General features: G+C 49.3%; 10 protein-coding genes across 12 annotated transcripts; 6 read left to right on the plus strand and 4 right to left on the minus strand.

Moving 5' to 3' along the window:
• Positions 1-53: 53 nt before the first annotated feature.
• Positions 54-1314, plus strand: FVEG_01262 (ribosome biogenesis protein n). The gene is made up of 2 exons (XM_018888119.1): positions 54-121; positions 175-1314. The coding sequence occupies exons 1-2, from the start codon at positions 119-121 to the stop codon at positions 952-954; spliced, it is 783 nt and encodes a 260-aa protein (XP_018743961.1). The 5' UTR covers positions 54-118; the 3' UTR covers positions 955-1314.
• A 356-nt stretch (positions 1315-1670) lies between these two features.
• FVEG_01261 (protein arginine N-methyltransferase 1) lies at positions 1671-3663 on the plus strand. 2 transcript variants are annotated; one of them, XM_018888117.1, is made up of 6 exons: positions 1671-1944; positions 2000-2013; positions 2084-2103; positions 2178-2287; positions 2434-2765; positions 2826-3663. In XM_018888117.1, exons 1-6 carry the CDS (start codon positions 1862-1864, stop codon positions 3302-3304), a joined length of 1038 nt encoding a protein of 345 aa, XP_018743959.1. In that variant the 5' UTR covers positions 1671-1861; the 3' UTR covers positions 3305-3663. The 2 variants fall into 2 exon arrangements, with proteins under 2 accessions (XP_018743959.1, XP_018743960.1); XM_018888118.1 differs by having other exon boundaries at positions 1777-1944; positions 2178-2765.
• FVEG_01260 (phosphoacetylglucosamine mutase) lies at positions 3571-5941 on the minus strand. 2 transcript variants are annotated; one of them, XM_018888116.1, is made up of 3 exons: positions 5830-5905; positions 4855-5776; positions 3594-4796 (listed from the first exon to the last, which is right to left on the minus strand). In XM_018888116.1, the coding sequence occupies exons 2-3, from the start codon at positions 5608-5610 to the stop codon at positions 3939-3941; spliced, it is 1614 nt and encodes a 537-aa protein (XP_018743958.1). In that variant the 5' UTR covers positions 5611-5776; positions 5830-5905; the 3' UTR covers positions 3594-3938. The 2 variants fall into 2 exon arrangements, with proteins under 2 accessions (XP_018743957.1, XP_018743958.1); XM_018888115.1 differs by having other exon boundaries at positions 3571-4796; positions 4855-5941.
• A 365-nt stretch (positions 5942-6306) lies between these two features.
• Positions 6307-8543, plus strand: FVEG_01259 (crossover junction endonuclease MUS81). Its single transcript, XM_018888114.1, has one exon. It carries the CDS (start codon positions 6533-6535, stop codon positions 8276-8278), a length of 1746 nt encoding a protein of 581 aa, XP_018743956.1. The 5' UTR covers positions 6307-6532; the 3' UTR covers positions 8279-8543.
• Positions 8216-9817, minus strand: FVEG_01258 (riboflavin synthase, alpha subunit). The gene is made up of 2 exons (XM_018888113.1): positions 9230-9817; positions 8216-9177 (listed from the first exon to the last, which is right to left on the minus strand). Exons 1-2 carry the CDS (start codon positions 9258-9260, stop codon positions 8504-8506), a joined length of 705 nt encoding a protein of 234 aa, XP_018743955.1. The 5' UTR covers positions 9261-9817; the 3' UTR covers positions 8216-8503.
• Positions 9818-9911: 94 nt separating this feature from the next.
• On the plus strand, positions 9912-11472 carry FVEG_01257 (hypothetical protein). The gene has a single exon (XM_018888112.1). It carries the CDS (start codon positions 10127-10129, stop codon positions 11246-11248), a length of 1122 nt encoding a protein of 373 aa, XP_018743954.1. The 5' UTR covers positions 9912-10126; the 3' UTR covers positions 11249-11472.
• FVEG_01256 (hypothetical protein) lies at positions 10082-12400 on the minus strand. Its single transcript, XM_018888111.1, has 2 exons — positions 12221-12400; positions 10082-12164 (listed from the first exon to the last, which is right to left on the minus strand). The coding sequence occupies exons 1-2, from the start codon at positions 12285-12287 to the stop codon at positions 11548-11550; spliced, it is 684 nt and encodes a 227-aa protein (XP_018743953.1). The 5' UTR covers positions 12288-12400; the 3' UTR covers positions 10082-11547.
• Positions 12401-12463: 63 nt separating this feature from the next.
• On the minus strand, positions 12464-13602 carry FVEG_14799 (hypothetical protein). Its single transcript, XM_018903790.1, has one exon. The coding sequence runs from the start codon at positions 13478-13480 to the stop codon at positions 13106-13108; it is 375 nt and encodes a 124-aa protein (XP_018743952.1). The 5' UTR covers positions 13481-13602; the 3' UTR covers positions 12464-13105.
• Positions 13603-14305: 703 nt separating this feature from the next.
• On the plus strand, positions 14306-16650 carry FVEG_01255 (hypothetical protein). The gene is made up of 2 exons (XM_018888110.1): positions 14306-14624; positions 14682-16650. Exons 1-2 carry the CDS (start codon positions 14378-14380, stop codon positions 16484-16486), a joined length of 2052 nt encoding a protein of 683 aa, XP_018743951.1. The 5' UTR covers positions 14306-14377; the 3' UTR covers positions 16487-16650.
• Positions 16651-18147: 1497 nt separating this feature from the next.
• FVEG_01254 (hypothetical protein) lies at positions 18148-19246 on the plus strand (the record flags this gene model as incomplete). Its single annotated transcript, XM_018888109.1, has 2 exons — positions 18148-18826; positions 18912-19246. The coding sequence occupies 2 exons, from the start codon at positions 18148-18150 to the stop codon at positions 19244-19246; spliced, it is 1014 nt and encodes a 337-aa protein (XP_018743950.1).
• Positions 19247-19326: the final 80 nt, after the last annotated feature.

Here is a 19326-nt window from a genome sequence, read left to right on the forward strand (position 1 = left end):
GTCTCAGTGCTAGCGCCGCCTCCCGATAAACCGCCACTTTTTTTTTATCGCCAGGGAAATTTCAGCATCAACTTCCTGCTAGCCATAATAAAGTCCCTGCCTGGGCGATACAGACAACATGGTATGCATTGAAGAGCGAACGATTGCCAGAATGAATAACTGATTCCCTTAAAGCCTCAGAACGAGTATATGGAAAGATGGCGAAAGCTACACGGTCGCCGTCTTGATCACGAGGAACGAGTTCGCAAGCGTACCGCCCGTGAGGGCCACAAGGCTTCTCAGGATGCCCAGAATCTGCGCGGTCTCCGAGCCAAGCTGTACCAGCAAAAGCGACACAAGGAGAAGATTCAGATGAAGAAGGCCATCAAGGCACACGAGGAGCGCAACGTCAAGACCGCCGACGAGAAGGAGCCCACAACCCCTATGCCCTCTTATCTGCTAGACCGCACAAACCCCTCGACTGCCAAGGCCCTCAGCAGCGCCATCAAGAATAAGCGAGCTGAGAAGGCGGCCAAATTTGCCGTTCCCCTGCCCAAGGTACGAGGTATCAGCGAGGAGGAGATGTTCAAGGTTGTCAAGACCGGTAAGAAGATCCAGAAAAAGGCCTGGAAGCGCATGGTCACCAAACCTACCTTTGTCGGACCCGACTTCACTCGACGTAACCCCAAGCACGAGCGCTTCATTCGACCTATGGGTCTCCGTTATAAGAAGGCCAATGTCACACACCCCGAGCTTGGTGTCACTGTCCAGCTCCCCATCATCAGCGTCAAGAAGAACCCCCAGAACCCTCTTTACACCCAGCTGGGTGTTTTGACCAAGGGTACCGTTATCGAGGTCAACGTCAGCGAGCTTGGTCTCGTGACCGCTGGTGGAAAGGTCGTCTGGGGTCGCTACGCCCAGGTTACTAACAACCCGGAGAACGAGGGCTGCATCAACAGTGTCTTGCTGGTGTAATGTGCTCAACGGCGTCGCCGCACAACCTTAAGAGGGTTCATTTGTCTAAGTTCGAATGCATGTATTGGCGCCAGGGCGTTTATTGGATTACCGCACGAAAAAGAATGGCCATGATGGTAGATGGTTGGTAAACGGGTTGATTGTCGACTGAAGATTCCCAATTGTGATGAAGAAGACTCGCTCGAGTCATAGGCCACCCTCTGCTAAGGCAGATCTTGACAAGGCTGTAGATAGATGAATACAAGATCTCGAAGGTACTTTAGTAGGAGACTATATCGCTACAAGTACTGATTTCGATCCTTTCACATACATATGGGCTACTTCTATTTGGGGTGCCAAGAACTGTGCTGTAACTACTTGATTGGAAAGCTGAGGGTATACGGGTGTCGTTCAAACATCCAATTCTTAGGCATGGGTTACCAGTACAGTTTTTAACGACATAAAATTTAAGGACACCATATTGCTTGCAGCTCTGCAGCACTCCCACCGGCCTCAGCCAAGACATCTTAAATTTCATGAATCCAATGTTATGTCTCGATTTTTTTTTCTTCTGACTGTTTTCAGCCATTCTTATCAGTACCGTCCCTTGAAGAGCTGGGCAACCTGACTCTTGCCCCATCTACGCTTGTACCTTTTTCCAAGCTAACCGAAAAGGCAGATGGCGTTGAAAAAAGGGTCCCTTTGCCGCCTTTTAAAAATCGGGCGGTGACGGCGATAAATTATTTTCTGCCCGAACTAGCAAAATCGCATTGGTCTGTGGTTCCCCGTTTCGCCCGCCAAATCTGTATTGCTCCGTTTTGCGACTCAATCTTTTTTTCCCCTGCCTCTCCTTCTTCTCCCCATTAACCAAAAAAAAAACAGGATTCAAAAGTTTGAAAACCTCCGTTGCACTCAATAATTCTTCAAAATGAGCGGCGATAAGATGGATGTCGAGATTGCTGAGCAAAAGATGAATTCTATGGAGCATAGCGAGCAGCATTACTTCAAGAGGTCAGTTCGCCCAGCTCTACAAGAGAATCATCGGATACTAACTGCGCCGATATAGCTACGATCACCATGGTACGAACAATCACTGAAGCTCCATAACCATTTGAAAGAATGCCACTGACATATTGCTGCTCTACGACAGGTATTCACGAGGAGATGTTGGTATGTAGCTCCCCTCCCCCACAGTCCTTGCGCTGCTGTACGAGCACTGGCTGACCGGGTTTCCACAACTGCAGAAAGATGAGGTCCGCACACGATCGTACATGAACGCTATTATGCAAAACAAGCACATTTTCAAGGACAAGGTGGTTCTTGATGTTGGCTGTGGTACGGCCATTCTCTCCATGTACGTCCGAAACGAGACCCTCCAAAAGCCCCTCGTTATGCCCCGCGCTTGGGGAACGATAGCACTTCCCACCTTTGCAACATGCGATGTTCTCTATGACCCGACGAAACATTAAATGAATTCGAATTGACGGAATTTATTCACAGGTTCGCCGCCAAGGCTGGTGCCAAACATGTTATTGGCGTGGATATGTCCACAATCATCTTCAAGGCCCGTGAGATCGTCAAGGTCAACGGTCTTTCCGACAAGATCACCCTTCTTCAAGGCAAGATGGAGGAGGTCGAGTTGCCTTTCCCCAAAGTTGATATCATCATCTCAGAGTGGATGGGCTACTTCCTTCTTTATGAGTCCATGCTCGACACCGTTCTTTATGCTCGAGACACCTATCTTCAGAAGGATGGCTTGATCTTCCCTGACAAGGCCACTATCTTCTTCGCTGGTATTGAGGATGGCGATTACAAGGAGGACAAGATTGAGTGTAAGTGACTACCGTGCTTTGAGTCCCGGTTCATAAACCTACTTGCTAACATTGTCTTAGTCTGGAACGATGTTTACGGCTTCGACTACACCCCCCTCAAGGCCACCGCCCTGTCCGAGCCCCTCGTTGATACCGTCGAGGTCAAGGCCGCTGTCACCGAACCCACTGCCGTCCTCACGCTCGATCTTTACAAGTGCACCACAGACGATTTGGCTTTCAATGTTCCCTTCAAGCTCTCTGTTACCCGCGATGACTTCGTCCACGCCCTAGTCTCGTGGTTTGATATCGACTTCACCGCCTGCCACAAGCCCATCCGCTTTTCCACCGGCCCACATACCAAGTACACCCACTGGAAGCAGACCGTCTTCTACTTCGAGGATGTACTCACTGTCCAGCAAGGCGAGCAGATTGCTCTCAACCTTGATGTCAGACCCAATTCCAAGAACAGACGTGATCTCGACATCAAGATCTCCTACGAGTTGGAAACTGAAGATGCTAACCGTGCCTCCAAGGGTGCGCTCGAGTACCGCATGTGCTAAAAGGCTTCTCTATGAGACGGTGCTGATTTCTTGCTAATGATGACACGAGAAGTTAAAAAACAACAACAAAAAAACAAGACATCCAAGGGTTAAAAAGGAGACACAGGGAGCAAGGGGATAGACACTTGCGGGAACTTGGGATCTGTGTATAAGGGGGACGGCGTCTTGCATCTTACATGGGGTAAACATTGCAGCTAGATACAAACATAAAAGAGAGAAAACAACATAATCGCGAGGGATGGCGTAGTGAGCTGACGACCCGTCATGAGTGATAGAATAAAGGCAGCACTCCAGATTTACCCAGTCAAAAGATTTTTTTTGGTTTAATATCTAGCCTTTCGTCCTGACCCTGTGTCATCTCATTGAGTATGTGAAACTGCAATAACATGATTATCTATTGACCAATAAAGTAATGAGATTTCATTCATCGTTAAATTGGACTGAGCATCCCGCTTCTTGCCCTGCGGCTAATGCTGACCTGGGATTCATAACCCATTTTCGAGAAACCTTACTTGTTTCCTTTCCTTCCTCCTTTGTAGACACTCACTTCCCCACATGTACTATGTTGGGTACGTTTCTCCTTTTATCCTCGCGTTATTTTGTGCGCTCCCATTTTCACCTAACCGGGGTATACTTAAGAACCAAACTGCTTGACGATTTGAGCGACCTTGTTAGCGAGTTCATCGGCCTCGGAGCGAGTAGCAGCCTCCGCATAGACACGGCAGGCATTCTCAGTACCACTGGCTCTAGCAAAGGATCGAGCACTAGTGTACTTCTTAACACACTGGTCGATCTCATCCTGGGCACCCACAGGGTGGCTGAGACGGCGCTCAGCATCTGTGGTCTGGAACAGGTCCTTGTTGCCGACTTCAACGCGAACAAGACGGTTAGGGAGGTCATTGTAAGTCATCGCCCAATCCTTGAGAGTCCAGCCCTTGTGGGCGAGAATGACTTCAACCATGAGCATATCGGAAATAGCATCGCCGACGGTCTGGTTGATGAGATCGCTGACAGCAGCGAGGGTGTCGAGAGCATCCTTCTGGGCAGGAGACTGAGGCTTGGTCTCACGGAAAGCACGGATGGCCTCCTGAGAGAAGACGACAGTACCGTGACCATTAGCCTCGAAGTAAACACCAACGTCGAACTGGCAAGCAGCGTGGTGCAAATGCTTCACGCCAGTAGGAGTGAAGACGACGGGAAGCTGAAGGTGATTCTCAATATAATTCGTGCTGGCACCGTTGGCATAGGCGGTCTGAACAACGCCAATGCGGAGGTCATCAGCAAGACCGGCAGATCGAACGAGGTCACCAATAAAAGAGGCATTGAGAGAAGAAATACGATCGCCATCAAGCATGAAGAAGCCTGTCTCGGGATCGACCCAGTAGTAAATCAGACGATCGGCATCACCATCGAGAGAGCAGCATCGTGCGCCGGGGACAGGCTTCGGGCTGGGAGGGGCTCGCTGCTTCGTCTTGACGAAGTCCGCTCCAGACTGAGAGGATAAATGTTAGCCAATGCGACTGGCAGCTGAAGATCTGAAGTGTACTTACATCAAGGTTCAGAACCTCGGGCCGGAGGACATCATCGTTAACAACCTTGATGTCGATGGTACCTTGAGGCAAGACCTTGAGAAACTCAGAGAGCTTGGGACCCCCAACACCGTTGGCGCAATCCACGATAAGCTGTCCCTGGGGCTTGCGACCTCGAAGAGCGCGAGTAAAAGCCTCGGACATTTTCTCGTAATAACCCTGCTCGCTAACTTTGCCATAGGCCTTAGGGGTGCCCTCGGTGTTGACGCATCGTGTCAGATAGTGAAGCTGAGGGGTGGTGAGGATCTTGTAGTCGGTGTACTCTGTGTTGGTAGCCTCGAAAGCATCAGCAAGGGCAGCAACAAGGGAGTGGCCTGAAGGACGAGTGTCACGGCCATAGACGACGCGGCCAGGAGAGGAGAGGTCAATCTTAAGCTGAGAAGCCAGAGCTTTGTAGTTGTCGAGAAGCTCCTGATCAGAAGGAGAATTAACGAGCTTGGTAGCATATGTCTCCCACTCCTGTTCAAGCATCTCGCCCATGGGGTCAACGATCTTGACACCATTGTCGACAGCTGGGTTGTGGCTAGCAGTGATCATGACACCAATGGCCTGGCCATTGAGCTTACGGCTTCGAAGACCAGATAGGAGACCGACGCGGAACGAAACACCATCAAGAAGATCGGCCTTCATACGGAACCCCGCAGTGCCATATTTGTAGACATGGTTAGGTACAATAGGGTGCTTTGCCGAAGCGGCGAGGAACTTGTCGTCAGACATTCTACAGTTTCTTTGCGAGCAAAATTAATGGTGTAGTTTATGAGGTGAAAGAACGAAAGACCAGAGAAGACAAGACGCAGGCGGGAGGAAACGAGAAAGATGGAGCTCGAGAGTCCCTTTTGAAACAAATCGAGGCCTCCGCAGTGACGACCTGGCGGGGGACCTTCTAGAGGGCACCTCAGCATACGAGAGGTACCTAAATGAGGTAGCAGTGCTTACTGGCACCTACTGCAAGGGTCTACAGTGCATTATTTACTAACTAAGGTACCTGAGGTACCTTATTTATGCAAATCAGCCACTGCACTTTCATCCAACAAGCTGAGCTGAGCTCAGCTTAGCTTGAAAGCAACGGGCGAGGTCTTCCAGGCGGTCAAAACTACTTTTTTATACCGCTTCAATCGAATGGTTTCCATCAGGTGCTAAAACCAGACACAAAACTCTCAGGTATGCCCCACCCGAAGCCCAGAGTTATGGATGTAAGGTGCTGTACATATTCTGCAGGTGGGGGTTGTATCTGGTTTCATTGGGTACATCGCTCAGCGCCTTACCCGCCACAATTTTGTTGGCGCAGGGCCTCACGTCAGCGTACAGGCTAGGAGTTCACCTCAGGCATCCATGAGACGTACATTTCCTCACCTTAATGGAAGACCTCTCACCGCCCAATGACCCCGTTTGTACGGAGTAGGTGATGAGCGAAAGAGACACGTGATCTCGTGTCAGGTCTCTGCACCCCACTCCGGACAGCGCGAGGCTCTCAACGCGTCATTCTCACGACATACGGAGACGAGGACAACATTGACGAACTCAAATTTGGGTGGGCTGCCACTTGTCTTGTGTTGCATTTTGATCGCCAAATTCCGGAGGACCTAAAGAATTGCCCCTATTCAAGCCTTCAGTTGTGCAGCTGAAGGGCGAAGGCAACATGGATGATGCCGATTCGGCCAACCCGCAGCTGCTGGCTTGGGTCAAAGAATGGCTCGATCTTGCGCGCGAACGCAATTCAAAAGGCGTTACAACGTACAGAACTGCCTATAATTCGTTAAAAGCATGTCCAATCACCTTTGAACACCCTGCACAGTTGCAGCAACTCAAAGGTTTCGGCCCCAAACTTTGCGAACGCCTTGAGCAGCAATTAAAGAAATACTGCGAACAAAATGGTCTGCCTATGCCCCCACACCCAAGGTCTCGTAAGGCGATGCCAGTTGCTGGAGTCGACAATGGCGAGGGCTCTTCAAAGCCTGCCAAAAAGTCACGGAAACCCAAAGCATATGTTCCTGCTTTACGCTCTGGAGCCTATGCCTTAGTGGTTGGCCTTTCCACGTTAGATGAAGACTCTTCTGCTGGAATGACAAAGACGGAACTCATTGAAGTTGCACAACCGCATTGCGACTCATCTTTCTCGGCTCCTAGCGACCCTACCAAGTTTTACACTGCCTGGAACTCGATGAAAACTTTGTTGCAAAAGGAATTGGTGTACGAAAGAGGACGACCTCTACGGAGATACGCCTTGACTGACGAAGGATGGGAAGTCGCAAAACGCATAAAAGACACAGAGCACTGGCAGGCCGAGAATGGAAAAGCTGAAAACCCGACTTCAGCACAGCCTGTTAATCCAGATTGTCAACTAATTTCCAATCGTGGGCCTAGGTCGCCTTCGATTGAAATTTCCGAACCTGCGAAAGCGCCTTCAGAATACCAAAACGTTGTGTCTGATGGCCCAACAATATCAGACGACAATTCGGTGCCAAACTTTACACCAATCCGACTACCTCCGGGGTCCTTTACGGTACACTTAGTGCTAGACGTTCGCGAGGTCAGAGCGAAGACTGATCGCGATTATATGCAAGAGGAGCTAGCAAAACTGGGCGCAAAACCCATCATGCGAAGTATGGAACTTGGAGATGCCCAGTGGATCGCGAAATGCCATGACCCAAATCTGCTCGCATCACAAGGTGCTGAGGGAGCTGAGGTCATTTTGGACTGGATTGTTGAAAGGAAACGCCTTGATGACCTGATAGGGAGTATCAAGGATGGTAGGTTTCACGAGCAAAAGTTTCGCCTGCAGCGCTCAGGTGTGAGGAAAGTTATTTACATCATCGAGGAGATCTCCATGGACCCGGAAGTAGCATCTAGATATGCCGAAGCCGTCCGGTCAGCCATTGCCTCCACACAAGTCGTCAATGGCTACTTTGTGAAGAGGACGGCCAAAATGGACGACACAGTCAGGTATCTTGCTCGCATGACAGCGATGCTGAAGCGGACATACGAGAGCAAACCACTCAACGTCATTCCTACCAAAATTCTTACGTCTCAAAATTATCTTCCTCTGCTGAAGCACCTGAGAGAATCTATATCTCCAGACTGGTATATCACTTATCCCGCCTTTTCGTCACTTGCATCCAAGTCAGAGTCTATAACTCTGCGAGACGTATTTTTGAAAATGCTTATGACTACAAAGGGTGTCACGGGAGAAAGAGCGCTCGAAATACAGAAGCGTTGGAAAACTCCGTATGATTTTGTCAAGGCTTTTGAGGCTTGCGGAAGTGGTGAACAGGGGCTGAAACGCAAACGCGAGCTGGTCTTTAGCCAGACAAGTCATCTTGTCGGTCGAAAGAAGTTTACCAAGCCTTTGAGCACCAAAATTGCAGAAGTCTGGGGTGACGCATAATAATTTTGTATATGTGCGATGAGGCTAACGTGTACGCATACTGGAAAAGAGAGATATTCTGATTATAGTGAAAGGCAGACGGTACCAACAGGATGGAATGGTCGGTGTTTTCAAGGCAATTGTATTTAAGTGTCAATGGTATCAAGCCAGTAGGATTCATGAGCATAGTGATACCCAAGATTATGAGAAGTACGAATAAACCTTTAATGATTAAATCTATCAAGCTCATGGCTTTCTGCCGAATCCCTGGGCCACGATTCTCTCGACGATCTTCTCAATAAAGGGAAACGAGGCAGCAGCTCCCGGTTCCGAGCCAACAACACCGCCTAGAGACTTCTCTGCATACTTGGCCATCATATCAACCTCAACATTGACAGTGTCGCCCTTCTTCTTCTGTGCCACGACAACCCTCTCTTGGGTGTACGCAATCAGCATAACCTCCCACCATGCTTCGTCATCGTTAACCTTGGTGACAGTCAAGCTTGTGCCATCGATTGCGATAAACCCCTTGTATACAATGTAGCGTAGCATATCCTTGCGGGCTGGTTGGAACCGGAAGGTCAAGGCATTGCCATCCTTCTCAACAGAGAGGATTTCCGCAGTGGTGTCAACGTGACCCTGAACAAAGTGGCCGCCCATGCGGGTATCAGCCCTAACAGCACGCTCAAGGTTGACGTTACTGCCCTCCTTGAGATCGCCCAAGTTGGTGATGCGTAGAGTTTCGGGGGCAACGCCAATCGTGAAAGCCTCGGGGGTGAAGGATGTGACTGTAAGGCAGACGCCGTTGACAGAAATGGAGTCACCGTCATGGCAGTCTGAGAGGAGCGTTGAGCCAGGAGGAATGGAAATGGTCAGAGAGGTGCCTCCTGTTGAGTCATTGGTGTTGAGGTTGGACACAACTAGAAGCATGTGAGTGAGTGAGAATCGAAGATAGATTTGAATATAACGGACCTCCCACTTCTTCAACAATTCCGGTAAACATGATGAGAGATATGCTTTGATGCTTGGGTCAGTGATGTTGAATTGGCAGAACCATATATCGAAGCTGTCGGAAAGTCTACAGGTAATATGAAAGCAATGACAAATGCTGCTTAATGAGTCGGATGGGTACTGATGCTATTCCACTCTGCCCCGCGGCCCGCGAATGCCCCGCACTGGCTCTGAAAGAAATACTGGGACAGCCTTCGGTTCTGATACTCTATTACCGCACAAGCATTGATTTCGTAAAACTGTATTCAGCAGAGTGGTAAATCAGTTCCTTAGGAGCCCGTTTGTATAATCATCCGGCTCAATAAATCTGCCAATATGCCTACTAATGACGGCTCATGCCAAACTTCCATGTTACAAGGTGGGGTGGCATTCTGTCCATCTATGCCCCTCAGTCTTCAGAGAAGTGCCTGGCTTTGAAAAATGGGAAAGATAGAGTGTAAATGGCGAGACGCCAGAAGAGCCTGCTTTAACTGGCTAGCACATGAAATGAAAATTGTATTTCGTTTGCCACCATTGGTCAACTTTTGCCTGGAGAGGAAGAAGAAGTCGAGACAAGAATCGAAAACCAAGATTCACGACTGGCGACCCTCGTGGGTTGTTATCGATAAGACCCGCCTAAATTTTTCAGTTCCATTTCCCACTCAACACCAAGGTACAAGCCTCTGACAGAACAAGACTGTCCATTAGCTACACAATATCTCGATCACAGCTTTTGCAACAGTCGCCTTTCCATTGGATCTTACACCTTGATATTTTACCGTGGCTCACACATAACCTTCTATAACACTGCCACATTATTGCTCTTTCTAGAATCGTCGACATATCTCATATCAATCACACACCCCGCCTCAGAGCATTATGGCGCCCTCAAGACCGGACGCCAAAAAGACAAATCCGGACATCGCAAGACTCCTTGTCGATGCGCAAACTCAACTCGAGGTCGGGAAATTAGAAGAGGCTGCCACCCTTGCCCAGCAAGCTCTTGATGCTACCGGTCAGGGCGGCGACTTTGAGCTCAGTGCTGCCAATCTTCTAGGTACAATTTTTGTCGAGTCTGGCGACATTGACGAGGCGCGAGCCGCGTTTGAGCGCGCAGTATTTCTTGACGAAGACGGTACCGTAGATGAGAAGATTGGTGGAGGTCCTGAGAAGTTCCTGCTACTTGCACAGCTTAGTGAGGAGGGTGGTCTAGATAGTGTGCAATGGTATGAGCGAGGTGCTACCGCTCTTCGAAAGCAGATCGCAGTTCTGAGCGAGCTTCGATCGCCAACCCCTGAGCAAAGGACCGCCCTTCAGGAGAAGCAACACAAGCTCGGAGGAGTCCTGTGCGCTGTGGCTGAAGTGTACATGACCGATCTGTCATGGGAACCTGATGCCGAGTCACGTTGTGAGACTCTTATCACCGAAGCCATGCTCCTCGCCCCTGCTGCGCCAGAGACATGGCAAACAGTCGCCAATGTTAGAATCTCGCAGAACCGCGCCAACGAGGCTCAGACAGCTCTGCGCAGAAGTCTCGAGCTGTGGCAGAAGCTTCCTCCTCAGCACCCTGATGTTCCGGAATTCCCCACCAGGATCGCGCTTGCTCGTTTGTTGATGGAGACCGAATTGGAAGATGAGGCATTGAGTGTGCTTGAGCGACTTGTTACAGATGACGACACAAGTGTTGAGGCATGGTACTTGGGTGGTTGGTGTCTATATATCACAGGCGAAAAGCTCAAGACTATTGCCTCAAAGCCATGGAACGACGAAGCCAAGGCCAGCGAGGAATGGAAGGGATCATGGAAGTCATCGCGGCAATGGCTTATGCAGTGCTTGAAACTTTATCAACAGCAGGATTACGAAGATGAGCGCTTGGGTGAGCATGCCAAGGAATTGCTATCAGAGATCAACAAGGAGCTTGGCGAGCCAGTTGATGGTGAGGAAGATGACTGGGAGGATGCCAGTGATGGCGCAGAGGAAGACGCTGAAATGCAAGGTTGATGACTTTTTGTAAGGACAGAGAAATTGGATAAGTGAGCATTACGTATGGCGTTTAGGAACAAAAATGGGCATATCTAGAAGAAACCCTGTTGCCTCTAGTTGTAGTTAAAACTGGATGGCCCAGACCCAAGTCTATATCATCATGACAGTACTAGGCCTCCCAATACCTTTCGTAGCCATTCAATGCCATATAAATCGGTGGCAGCATTCGTCGTCTCAAGCCGTAGTAAGCTGTTCGCCTTTTTGTATCAGTTCCCAAGCCCCAACTCCCAAGTAATGCATGTTTGTTATATACCACCTCATGTGGCCTCAACTTTAAGTTTCTCGATACCCTCGACAGGCATATCATCCTCTTCCTCTTCACCCTTACCAGCAAGACCTCTCTCCCAGAGCTGTCTACCTGTCATGCGAGCGGGCTCCTTGGTCTTCGCCTTCTTCAGCTCAGCAAGACGCTCCTCTTCCTCCTGCTGCCTCTTCTCCTCCATCTCCTTCAAGAAACCCTCACGCCACTTCAAAAATGTCTCAGGCGTGACAGCTGTGCCGTGAAACTTCTTGTTCTCCTCTGCCTCAGCAGCCAGCGCAGCTTCCTCGTGTGCCTTTGTGATGATGTCCTTGCGTTCTTGGACAAGCTGCTCGGCATTATCCTTCAATGTTGATACAATTGCAAAGACCATGGCCATTCCGAGGTTTTCCTGAATAGTATCGTCGAGACTGGCAAGGAGCTGGTCGCGGTCTTCTGCGACGTTGAAGTGTTCGTGGGGTGTGGCATTTGGAGGAGCGAGGATGTCGAGATGGGGTGGCTTTTCGGGATAATCTTCTGGATATCTCACTTGGAGAAGTATGGTAGGAGGATCTTGATCTTCTTCACCTGGAATGTCTAACGCGACAGAAACTCTAAACTCGGTTTCAGAGATATCTACAGGAATGGTTAGACAAAGAAGACAACATATTTTTTCAGCAGGAGATTTATACCTGTGATTTCATCGGGGAAAATAGATTCGAGCACTTCGCGCTCTTCGATTTGATCTTCTCGCCCCATTTCGACGGGTTGTCTTCGGGTGCCTTTATAAACTGTAAAATGTTACTTTTGATAGAGCCGAATGACGAGAGTCCTAAGAGTCCTCATGGAAGTGGGGATGTTTACAGGCCGCGGGGTGTTATGCGGAACAGGTTTAGTGTCTGGTTGACCGCCCGGCATTTCCAAAAGCTCTACCATCCGTCTTAGTTAACGCTCTGACTGCTAATTTACTGGACGATTGTTAGGGACCCATGTACCTCATCTTCAATCGATCGATGGCTTCTGAAGGCCTGATCCGAATTTATATTACTGAAGCCTCACGGACCTCGTGGACGGACTTGTGGACTTCAGTGTATTACTCTGTCCTCTTCGTCTCATCCTTCATCAAGCTTCAATCAATCCTGTTGTTGCTCAGGTTTCCCCGCATTCAATGCACCAGGTGAAACTTGATGCAATATCCATTCACCAATGACCTCAAAGCTCACGTTTTCCCCTTGCATGTTGATTTAGAGATACCGACCGACCCGATCAATATTCGTCCCAGTCACAGAGCGGGACTATGGGCTCGTTACCAGTTAACCCTTTTGCCGCCAGTCTCACAGCTCGGCCATCAAGGTAACTCTGATAGGGAGCCTTGGGGATTCGTTTTTGGTTGTCCTCCCATAGTTGATATTCGACAGCTTGCCAAACTTGGAGTTGGTCCATGAAGTTCCCTCGTGGCTTCACCTTTCGCCTTGCCCTGACTTCAGCGATAGTGACGTCCAAACCCAGTTCTCGTTGCCGCATTAGATATGCTATTGCAACGGATGCTGATCGAGACATCCCAAGGCGACAATGGATCAATACATTCGACTCTCGCGCCGAATAATCGCTTTCGATGGTTGAAGCAGCATCAATGTCGAATTCTTTGAGATAATAGAAGATGGAGAGCGCAGTGAACCGTGGCGATCTAGTTGTAGGTTGATAAAGTCGCAGATGTCGTCTAGTAAGCACAGAATGTCCATCGTTGAAGTATCAAGGCAAGGCACAAATAGATGACACTCTTGGGGGACTATTTGCCTGTTTTTAGGACTATCCCATTTCGAATATGGGCCATCCAGGAGGGAAACTATCGCTGTGATGTTGTGATGCCGAAGAACATTGCGGTTCATGGAACTCGCAACGTTCCCTACGAACAGATTCGGAGCAACCTGAGATATTGATGGGGAGTCCATATCATCTGTGATTGATGAGAGTAGGGTCTTTCGGTTTCAATTGACTACCTATGTAAAGTGAAAGTTGATCGTACTCAAATCACCTACGCCGGAGCCGGGAACGTGCTGCATTGCATTTATGCAGACCCCTCACATGCAGAGACTACTTCAGTGGCAACTCACAGGACTTCAATGCCTGTTATGTGGTGCAATGAGTTCGTTGTGGAACCGAATGCCCTTGGATTCCTAAATCTCCAAGTACGAACAAGTTCCAGTCAACCGACGCATGATATGAGCCTGAACTCGGTAGTATGTCGACTGCAGTCAGGAAATGCAATCCCGATCCAGAGGAGCCAAGTGTCATTCACATATTAATTGGCCCCGGGTCATTTACGTCAAAGACTTCTTCAAATACTATTATTTGCTTTTGATCTGTGGTCCCTTACTATTGGTTGATACTGAACTCGCCGTCAGACACATAGCCTAACGCTCGAGAGAGATCATCTTTCTACTTACCAAATATAACAGTCTCTTAGCCCTCAGGATCTCTTATTGTTCTAGAACTGCTCTCTTGTAATTTTTCTACACTGCAAATAGAGATCATATGCCCAGCTCAAAGAGTAACGGGTCACGAACTCATTAAGACAAAAGCATAACAACTTAGCATAAAAGCCAACCAGGACTTTTCTAATACCTAGTTAATATAACAAGGCCAAAGTGTCTTTGCTTCAAGCACGTTCTTAATACGGGTGTAAGAGGATGGCAAGGGGTGCACGTGACTCTTATCCACGGTACGTAAATCAGAAGAGTGGGGCCGTTATTATCAGTTAGCCAAGCGCGGGAGTTCAATCTTATCGGTAGAAAAAAAAGTTGCTGGACTGAATTGCGACTCTGCATCTATCCATCAAGTTCACGGCAATGGCTACCAAATCCGCAGCTGTTGGCAACAAGCGAAAGTCCGCTTCTAGCGGCAAGGCAAAAACTGATTCCAAAGTTAAGAAGCCTCGACTTGAAGAGACCAAGGCCCGGAAGCAACCCGTCGAAGAGCCGGAGGACGATGATATGGACGACGTTTCAGACGAGGAGGATGGCGGTGCCGAACTGAGTGAACAGACTCCCCAGAAGTCTTCGACTGGTGCTCAAAATGGAAAGAACTTTGAGCGAGGTATGTTATCCGGTAGATACCGCGCTCGCGCCTGGCCAATGCTAACTGTTCTCCAAGGCCAAACTTCACGCGAATCCCATGCTAAACAAAAGCAGCTCGCCCAGGAGCGCAAGGCCGCTAAGCCTCTTGCTGACGAAGTTCAACGCACAAAGAAGCTGTGGGAACGGCTGCGACGAAAGTCTCACGTTCCCAAGGAGGAGCGACAGACATTGGTCGACGAACTATTCACCATCATCACGGGTCGCATTAAGGACTTCGTTCTCAAGCACGATGCTGTGCGAGCTGTTCAAACCGCCATCAAATACGCTTCACCTGAGCAGAGGAAGCAGATTGCCCGTGAGTTGAAGGGTACATATGCTCAGCTTGCTGAGAGTCGATATGCAAAGTTCTTGATCGGAAAGCTTCTTGTCCAGAACGATGAAGAGATCCGCGATATCATCATCCCCGAATTTTACGGCCGTGTCCGAAAGATGATCAACCATGCCGAGGCATCATGGATCCTCGACGACATTTACCGAGGCGTTGCGACAAAGGAGCAAAAGGCTATTCTTCTCCGCGAGTGGTACGGTCCCGAGTTCTCTCTGAGGGAGCTCACCAAGGACACGGAGCCCACTGCCGACCTCAAGACTATCCTGGAAGCTGAGCCCAGCAAGCGGAGCCCCATTATGAAGACTCTGGTTGACATGATTGGTTCTCTTGTCAACAAGAAGATGACCGGTTTCACTATGCTTCATGATGCCATGTTCCAGTACTTCTCCAACACCCAAATCGGTACGGAAGAGTTCACCGAGTTCTTCGAGATGGTCAAAGGCGACGAGAGCGGAGATTTGTTGAAGAACATGGCTTTCACTCGTAATGGCGCCAAGCTCACATGCCTGCTTCTTGCCCATGGCTCTTCAAAGGACCGAAAGCAGATTCTCAAGACATATAAGGACACCTACCTCCTTATGTCCGGCGACATTTGGGCCCACCTTATCCTCCTTGCGGCCTACGACGTTGTCGATGACACCAAACTCACTGCCAAGACCATCTTCCCCGAACTCATCGGCGAGGGCGAGAACGTCGCCCAGAATGTTGTCGCAACAGCCAACAACCCCTTTGCCAGGTCAACAATTCTTTACCTTTTCGAGGGGTTAGCCAAGAGTCTCTTCCCTTCTAGCCAATCATTTGATGTCGAACTTCTCAAGGAGGTTCACGAGATCCGGAAGACAACAAGTAAGAAAGATGAGGACATTCGACGCAATGAACTCATTACTGCTGTTTCTCCCCAGCTCATCACCGCCATCGCAGAGGCACCCACTGAGCTGACCGCGACCGCTTTTGGGTGCCAGTTCATTACCGACGTTCTTCTCTCAGGTGTCGGTGAGAAGCAGGCTGCTCTTGAGGCCATTGCTCAGTCAGCCGGCGGTGACCCCAGCCAGGAGCCAGCCGAAGACGATCTTCAACCCCAGATCCACATTTCACGGACACCTCACGGCGCTCGCATGCTCAAGTCGTTAATCCAAGGGGGCAAATATGATAAAGCAGCTGGCAAGATCATCCCTGTAGACCCTCCTCTGGAATTCTCCAACACTCTCTATCCCGTCATCAAGGAACACATCATGGACTGGGCCACCGGCCCCGGCTCATTTGTTGTTGTGGGTCTCCTTGAGGCCCGTGACTTCAGTGAGGTTGATGCGCTCAAGAAAACACTCAAGAAGAATAAGAAGATTCTCGAGAAGGCTGCGACAGAGGAGACAGCTGAGCAGAAGGCGACACGTGAGGCTCAGGAAACTGCGCCTAAGGGAGCTAAGAAGGGTAAGAAGAAGGGCGACAAGCCTGTTGGTAATGCTGGTAGCAAGCTTTTGTTGGAGAAGCTGTAAACACGGTTTGAAGATACTGGACAATGGGTGGAGAGGAAGTGCTTTATTTATCATATATCAGGCGTATAAAACTAGGGTGTTTTTGACAATGATATCACGGACTATGATATGTTGCTTACCTATCCATTTTCTGACTGTCCATTGCAGCCAAGTGAGCAGCACTGATTTTCATCGAATATTGCGAGCATGATGAAACGATGCATGAGGTACAATTGCGAAGGAAATGCGACCCAGGCAATGATTGGCCGCCTTGGTTTGGTGCTGTGCAACGATATACACAACTAACGGTTACAGTATTGCGCCACAAGGGTCACACATGGCAGTGGCGGTTGTATCTACCCGAATGTCTATGTTGCCCCCATAGCAAGGGCTCTTTGGGACGTAGGGTGTAAAAGGAATGTACTGTGGTGCTCGTAGAGAAGTAGGAGAATACCATGGGATATCATATACATACTTGCATATGGATGCTGACATCCTCACCTACGTATATCACTCGATTGTGGTTCGGACGACGTCTCTCCGTTTTACAGAAGAGTGCCTAGCTGTTGGATATAATGTTCTTTTAAAGGCGTTGCGTAACTCTGTGTTTCCATGGCAGTTAGAAGTGTTACAGTGATCCAACGTTTCATACTACCTCGCCGAGGCATGAAGCTCAATATGTATTTGGACTTCTATGAGGCATCAGAGTTCAGGGGGGGATCAAGCGCAACTAAGGTAGGCAGCCAATCTTTTCACTACCAAATAGGTTAAAGGCACAGAGCAATACCGCCGAGCCATGATAAATCGAGTATATTCATGTTAGCTTGGCTTGAGTATACTCGGACTTATTCACTCCTTGGTTCGTGTGTTGGTGATCTAATGATTCGCAAACTATTGCGCGGGAGAGGCACTTGGTTGCTTCTTAACAATCGTCACTCAGCTATATGAGGTACCTCAGCCATTTGTCAGGCACGCTGTGAGCATAAGTTGCCAAAGTCCAAGTAAGTTGGGCACTGCTTTTACAATATGGCTTTTGATCGTGATCTTTGGGTGGCTGTGATGGAGGAAGTTTGGCCGACAGCTGTTGGCAGCTGGCAACTGACAAACTTCCTTCGCTTCCGCCTCCTTTCCTTCTCATTATAGGTACCAGGCGTAACCCGCCAAAACCGCGCGCAACGTCACAAATGCAATCGTTTCATTTCTCCTCGATTCTCTGCTTTCTTCTTTCATTCCTTGATTTCCGTTCGTTTGTGTGCTTTTCTATCAAGTCGGCGTTGATATCATCCACCTTTTTAGGAGCAGAGCAACAGGATCTTGCGTAGGTACTTATCTTCTTCTCCCCAGATTCACGGAAACTGCGATACTATATCAAACGAAACTTCTTGCGGTGGCCACAAACGCAAACCAATATCATACACAACAGGGAGCGAAACCCAAACAGACAAATATTCTTTTCTTCCTCTCAACTGCCCGTTTGCTTCCCTTGCTATACTGCGTTTGCCGATATGACCACAAGCCTACAACCTCGCCATGGTCAAGATTGCCGTACTGACAAGGCATACTACGAATGTAGTTACTTCGACTTTGAGTTCAAAGGCTGCTGCTCTCACGATCCATGCATCAGGCCTCGTGGCTGTCGCGACGACGAATCTTCCGACCACGGTTCGTGGCTAACTCGCGGCATGTCAGGCACCGAGAGCGGTGCTTCAGAGGCCACTGTTATTGAGAGCGCCATAGATGTGAGGTCTGCTGTTGGGAGCATTTTCACTGCGAGCTTTCCTTCAGATGACTCTGACACCGAAAGCACTCTCGTGACTCGAAGACGACCCTCTTCACACACCAGCATGGGCGAAGATACTGAAAACGATGCTTCCCCTCGTAGACATTCACACTCGAAGACCATGACAGACTCGGGTACTACTCGTACAATCCCTAATTCGATTCGAATTACGGTGACCAAGAATACGGTTATATTCACCAGCAAGCTGCCTTCCAGCAGCACATCCGTTGAATCAATCACCGAGACCACGGTCGATACAATCCCAACCTCCTCCTTCCAGAGTACGCCGGCACAGGGCCCTACTGAGACAGATGCCTCAAGCCTTTCAGCAGATGACAGCGACACTGGAGGTCCTTCCATTGGCCTCATTGTGGGAGGCGTAGTTGGGGGTGTTGTGGCTCTAGCTCTCATAGTTCTTGTTGTGATTATTCTTCGTCGTCGCAAAGATACCGACGAGCAACTTGACAACGCTGACATGCCCTACAACAACTTTGATGAAAAGGAGGAAAAGAGCTACCTCAGTCGGATGTTGTCACGCAGCACCAACAAGGGAGGCACCGATCCGTTCGCACCATTTGGAGGTACGTCTCATCGATATGCACCATCAGAGTCAGCGTCAAAAGTGGCCGATTCTCTTCCGAAACAAGTACTAAATCTACTCTGCAGGCCGTATCGACAGAGTAGACGACCCCCTCCGCCCACCCCCTGGCACTTTTGAGATGGACGCCACAGAAAACGTTGTCCATGAGCTTCCAACAGCTACTTTCAGCGACGCCCAAGGAAATGTGTCTCAAACAGGAGGTCATACGGCTGCCGGCCAGCCAGACCGTCCTATCCAAAATGGACCTGCTGCAGCACCTGAATATCCCCCAGCAACCATGTATCCTGTTGACCCTCGGGCCAACCTCAACGCCACTCTTGAAGATCGCCAACAAAAACACTTTGTCAACCACTGGAACCAGTATAAATCCCTGGGGGAGGATGCGAATCAAGGGTCATGATTTTTATGGAAGTCTCGAGGGCTCAGGTGTTCACCATTGACGAGGTCAATATCGCAAGCATTTTCTGGTGTTGTGCGGAG

Source organism: Fusarium verticillioides, chromosome 1 (genome assembly GCF_000149555.1).
Source record: "Fusarium verticillioides 7600 chromosome 1, whole genome shotgun sequence".
Lineage (NCBI taxonomy): Eukaryota > Fungi > Ascomycota > Sordariomycetes > Hypocreales > Nectriaceae > Fusarium > Fusarium verticillioides.

Bases quoted from the DNA above. Each gene is read 5' to 3' on its own strand.
- FVEG_01261 (XM_018888117.1), top strand. From the start codon at position 1,862: ATGAGCGGCGATAAGATGGATGTCGAGATTGCTGAGCAAAAGATGAAT. The intron at 2,104-2,177 runs GTATGTAGCTCC...CCACAACTGCAG, and splicing joins GTATTCACGAGGAGATGTTG to AAAGATGAGGTCCGCACACG. The intron at 2,288-2,433 runs GTACGTCCGAAA...ATTTATTCACAG, and splicing joins GGTACGGCCATTCTCTCCAT to GTTCGCCGCCAAGGCTGGTG.
- FVEG_01260 (XM_018888115.1), bottom strand. From the start codon at position 5,610: ATGTCTGACGACAAGTTCCTCGCCGCTTCGGCAAAGCACCCTATTGTA. The intron at 4,797-4,854 runs GTAAGTACACTT...TTATCCTCTCAG, and splicing joins CCGAGGTTCTGAACCTTGAT to TCTGGAGCGGACTTCGTCAA.
- FVEG_01259 (XM_018888114.1), top strand. From the start codon at position 6,533: ATGGATGATGCCGATTCGGCCAACCCGCAGCTGCTGGCTTGGGTCAAA.
- FVEG_01258 (XM_018888113.1), bottom strand. From the start codon at position 9,260: ATGTTTACCGGAATTGTTGAAGAAGTGGGAG. The intron at 9,178-9,229 runs GTCCGTTATATT...ACATGCTTCTAG, and splicing joins AATTGTTGAAGAAGTGGGAG to TTGTGTCCAACCTCAACACC.
- FVEG_01257 (XM_018888112.1), top strand. From the start codon at position 10,127: ATGGCGCCCTCAAGACCGGACGCCAAAAAGACAAATCCGGACATCGCA.
- FVEG_01256 (XM_018888111.1), bottom strand. From the start codon at position 12,287: ATGGGGCGAGAAGATCAAATCGAAGAGCGCGAAGTGCTCGAATCTATT. The intron at 12,165-12,220 runs GTATAAATCTCC...CCATTCCTGTAG, and splicing joins TTTCCCCGATGAAATCACAG to ATATCTCTGAAACCGAGTTT.
- FVEG_14799 (XM_018903790.1), bottom strand. From the start codon at position 13,480: ATGGACTCCCCATCAATATCTCAGGTTGCTCCGAATCTGTTCGTAGGG.
- FVEG_01255 (XM_018888110.1), top strand. From the start codon at position 14,378: ATGGCTACCAAATCCGCAGCTGTTGGCAACAAGCGAAAGTCCGCTTCT. The intron at 14,625-14,681 runs GTATGTTATCCG...CTGTTCTCCAAG, and splicing joins TGGAAAGAACTTTGAGCGAG to GCCAAACTTCACGCGAATCC.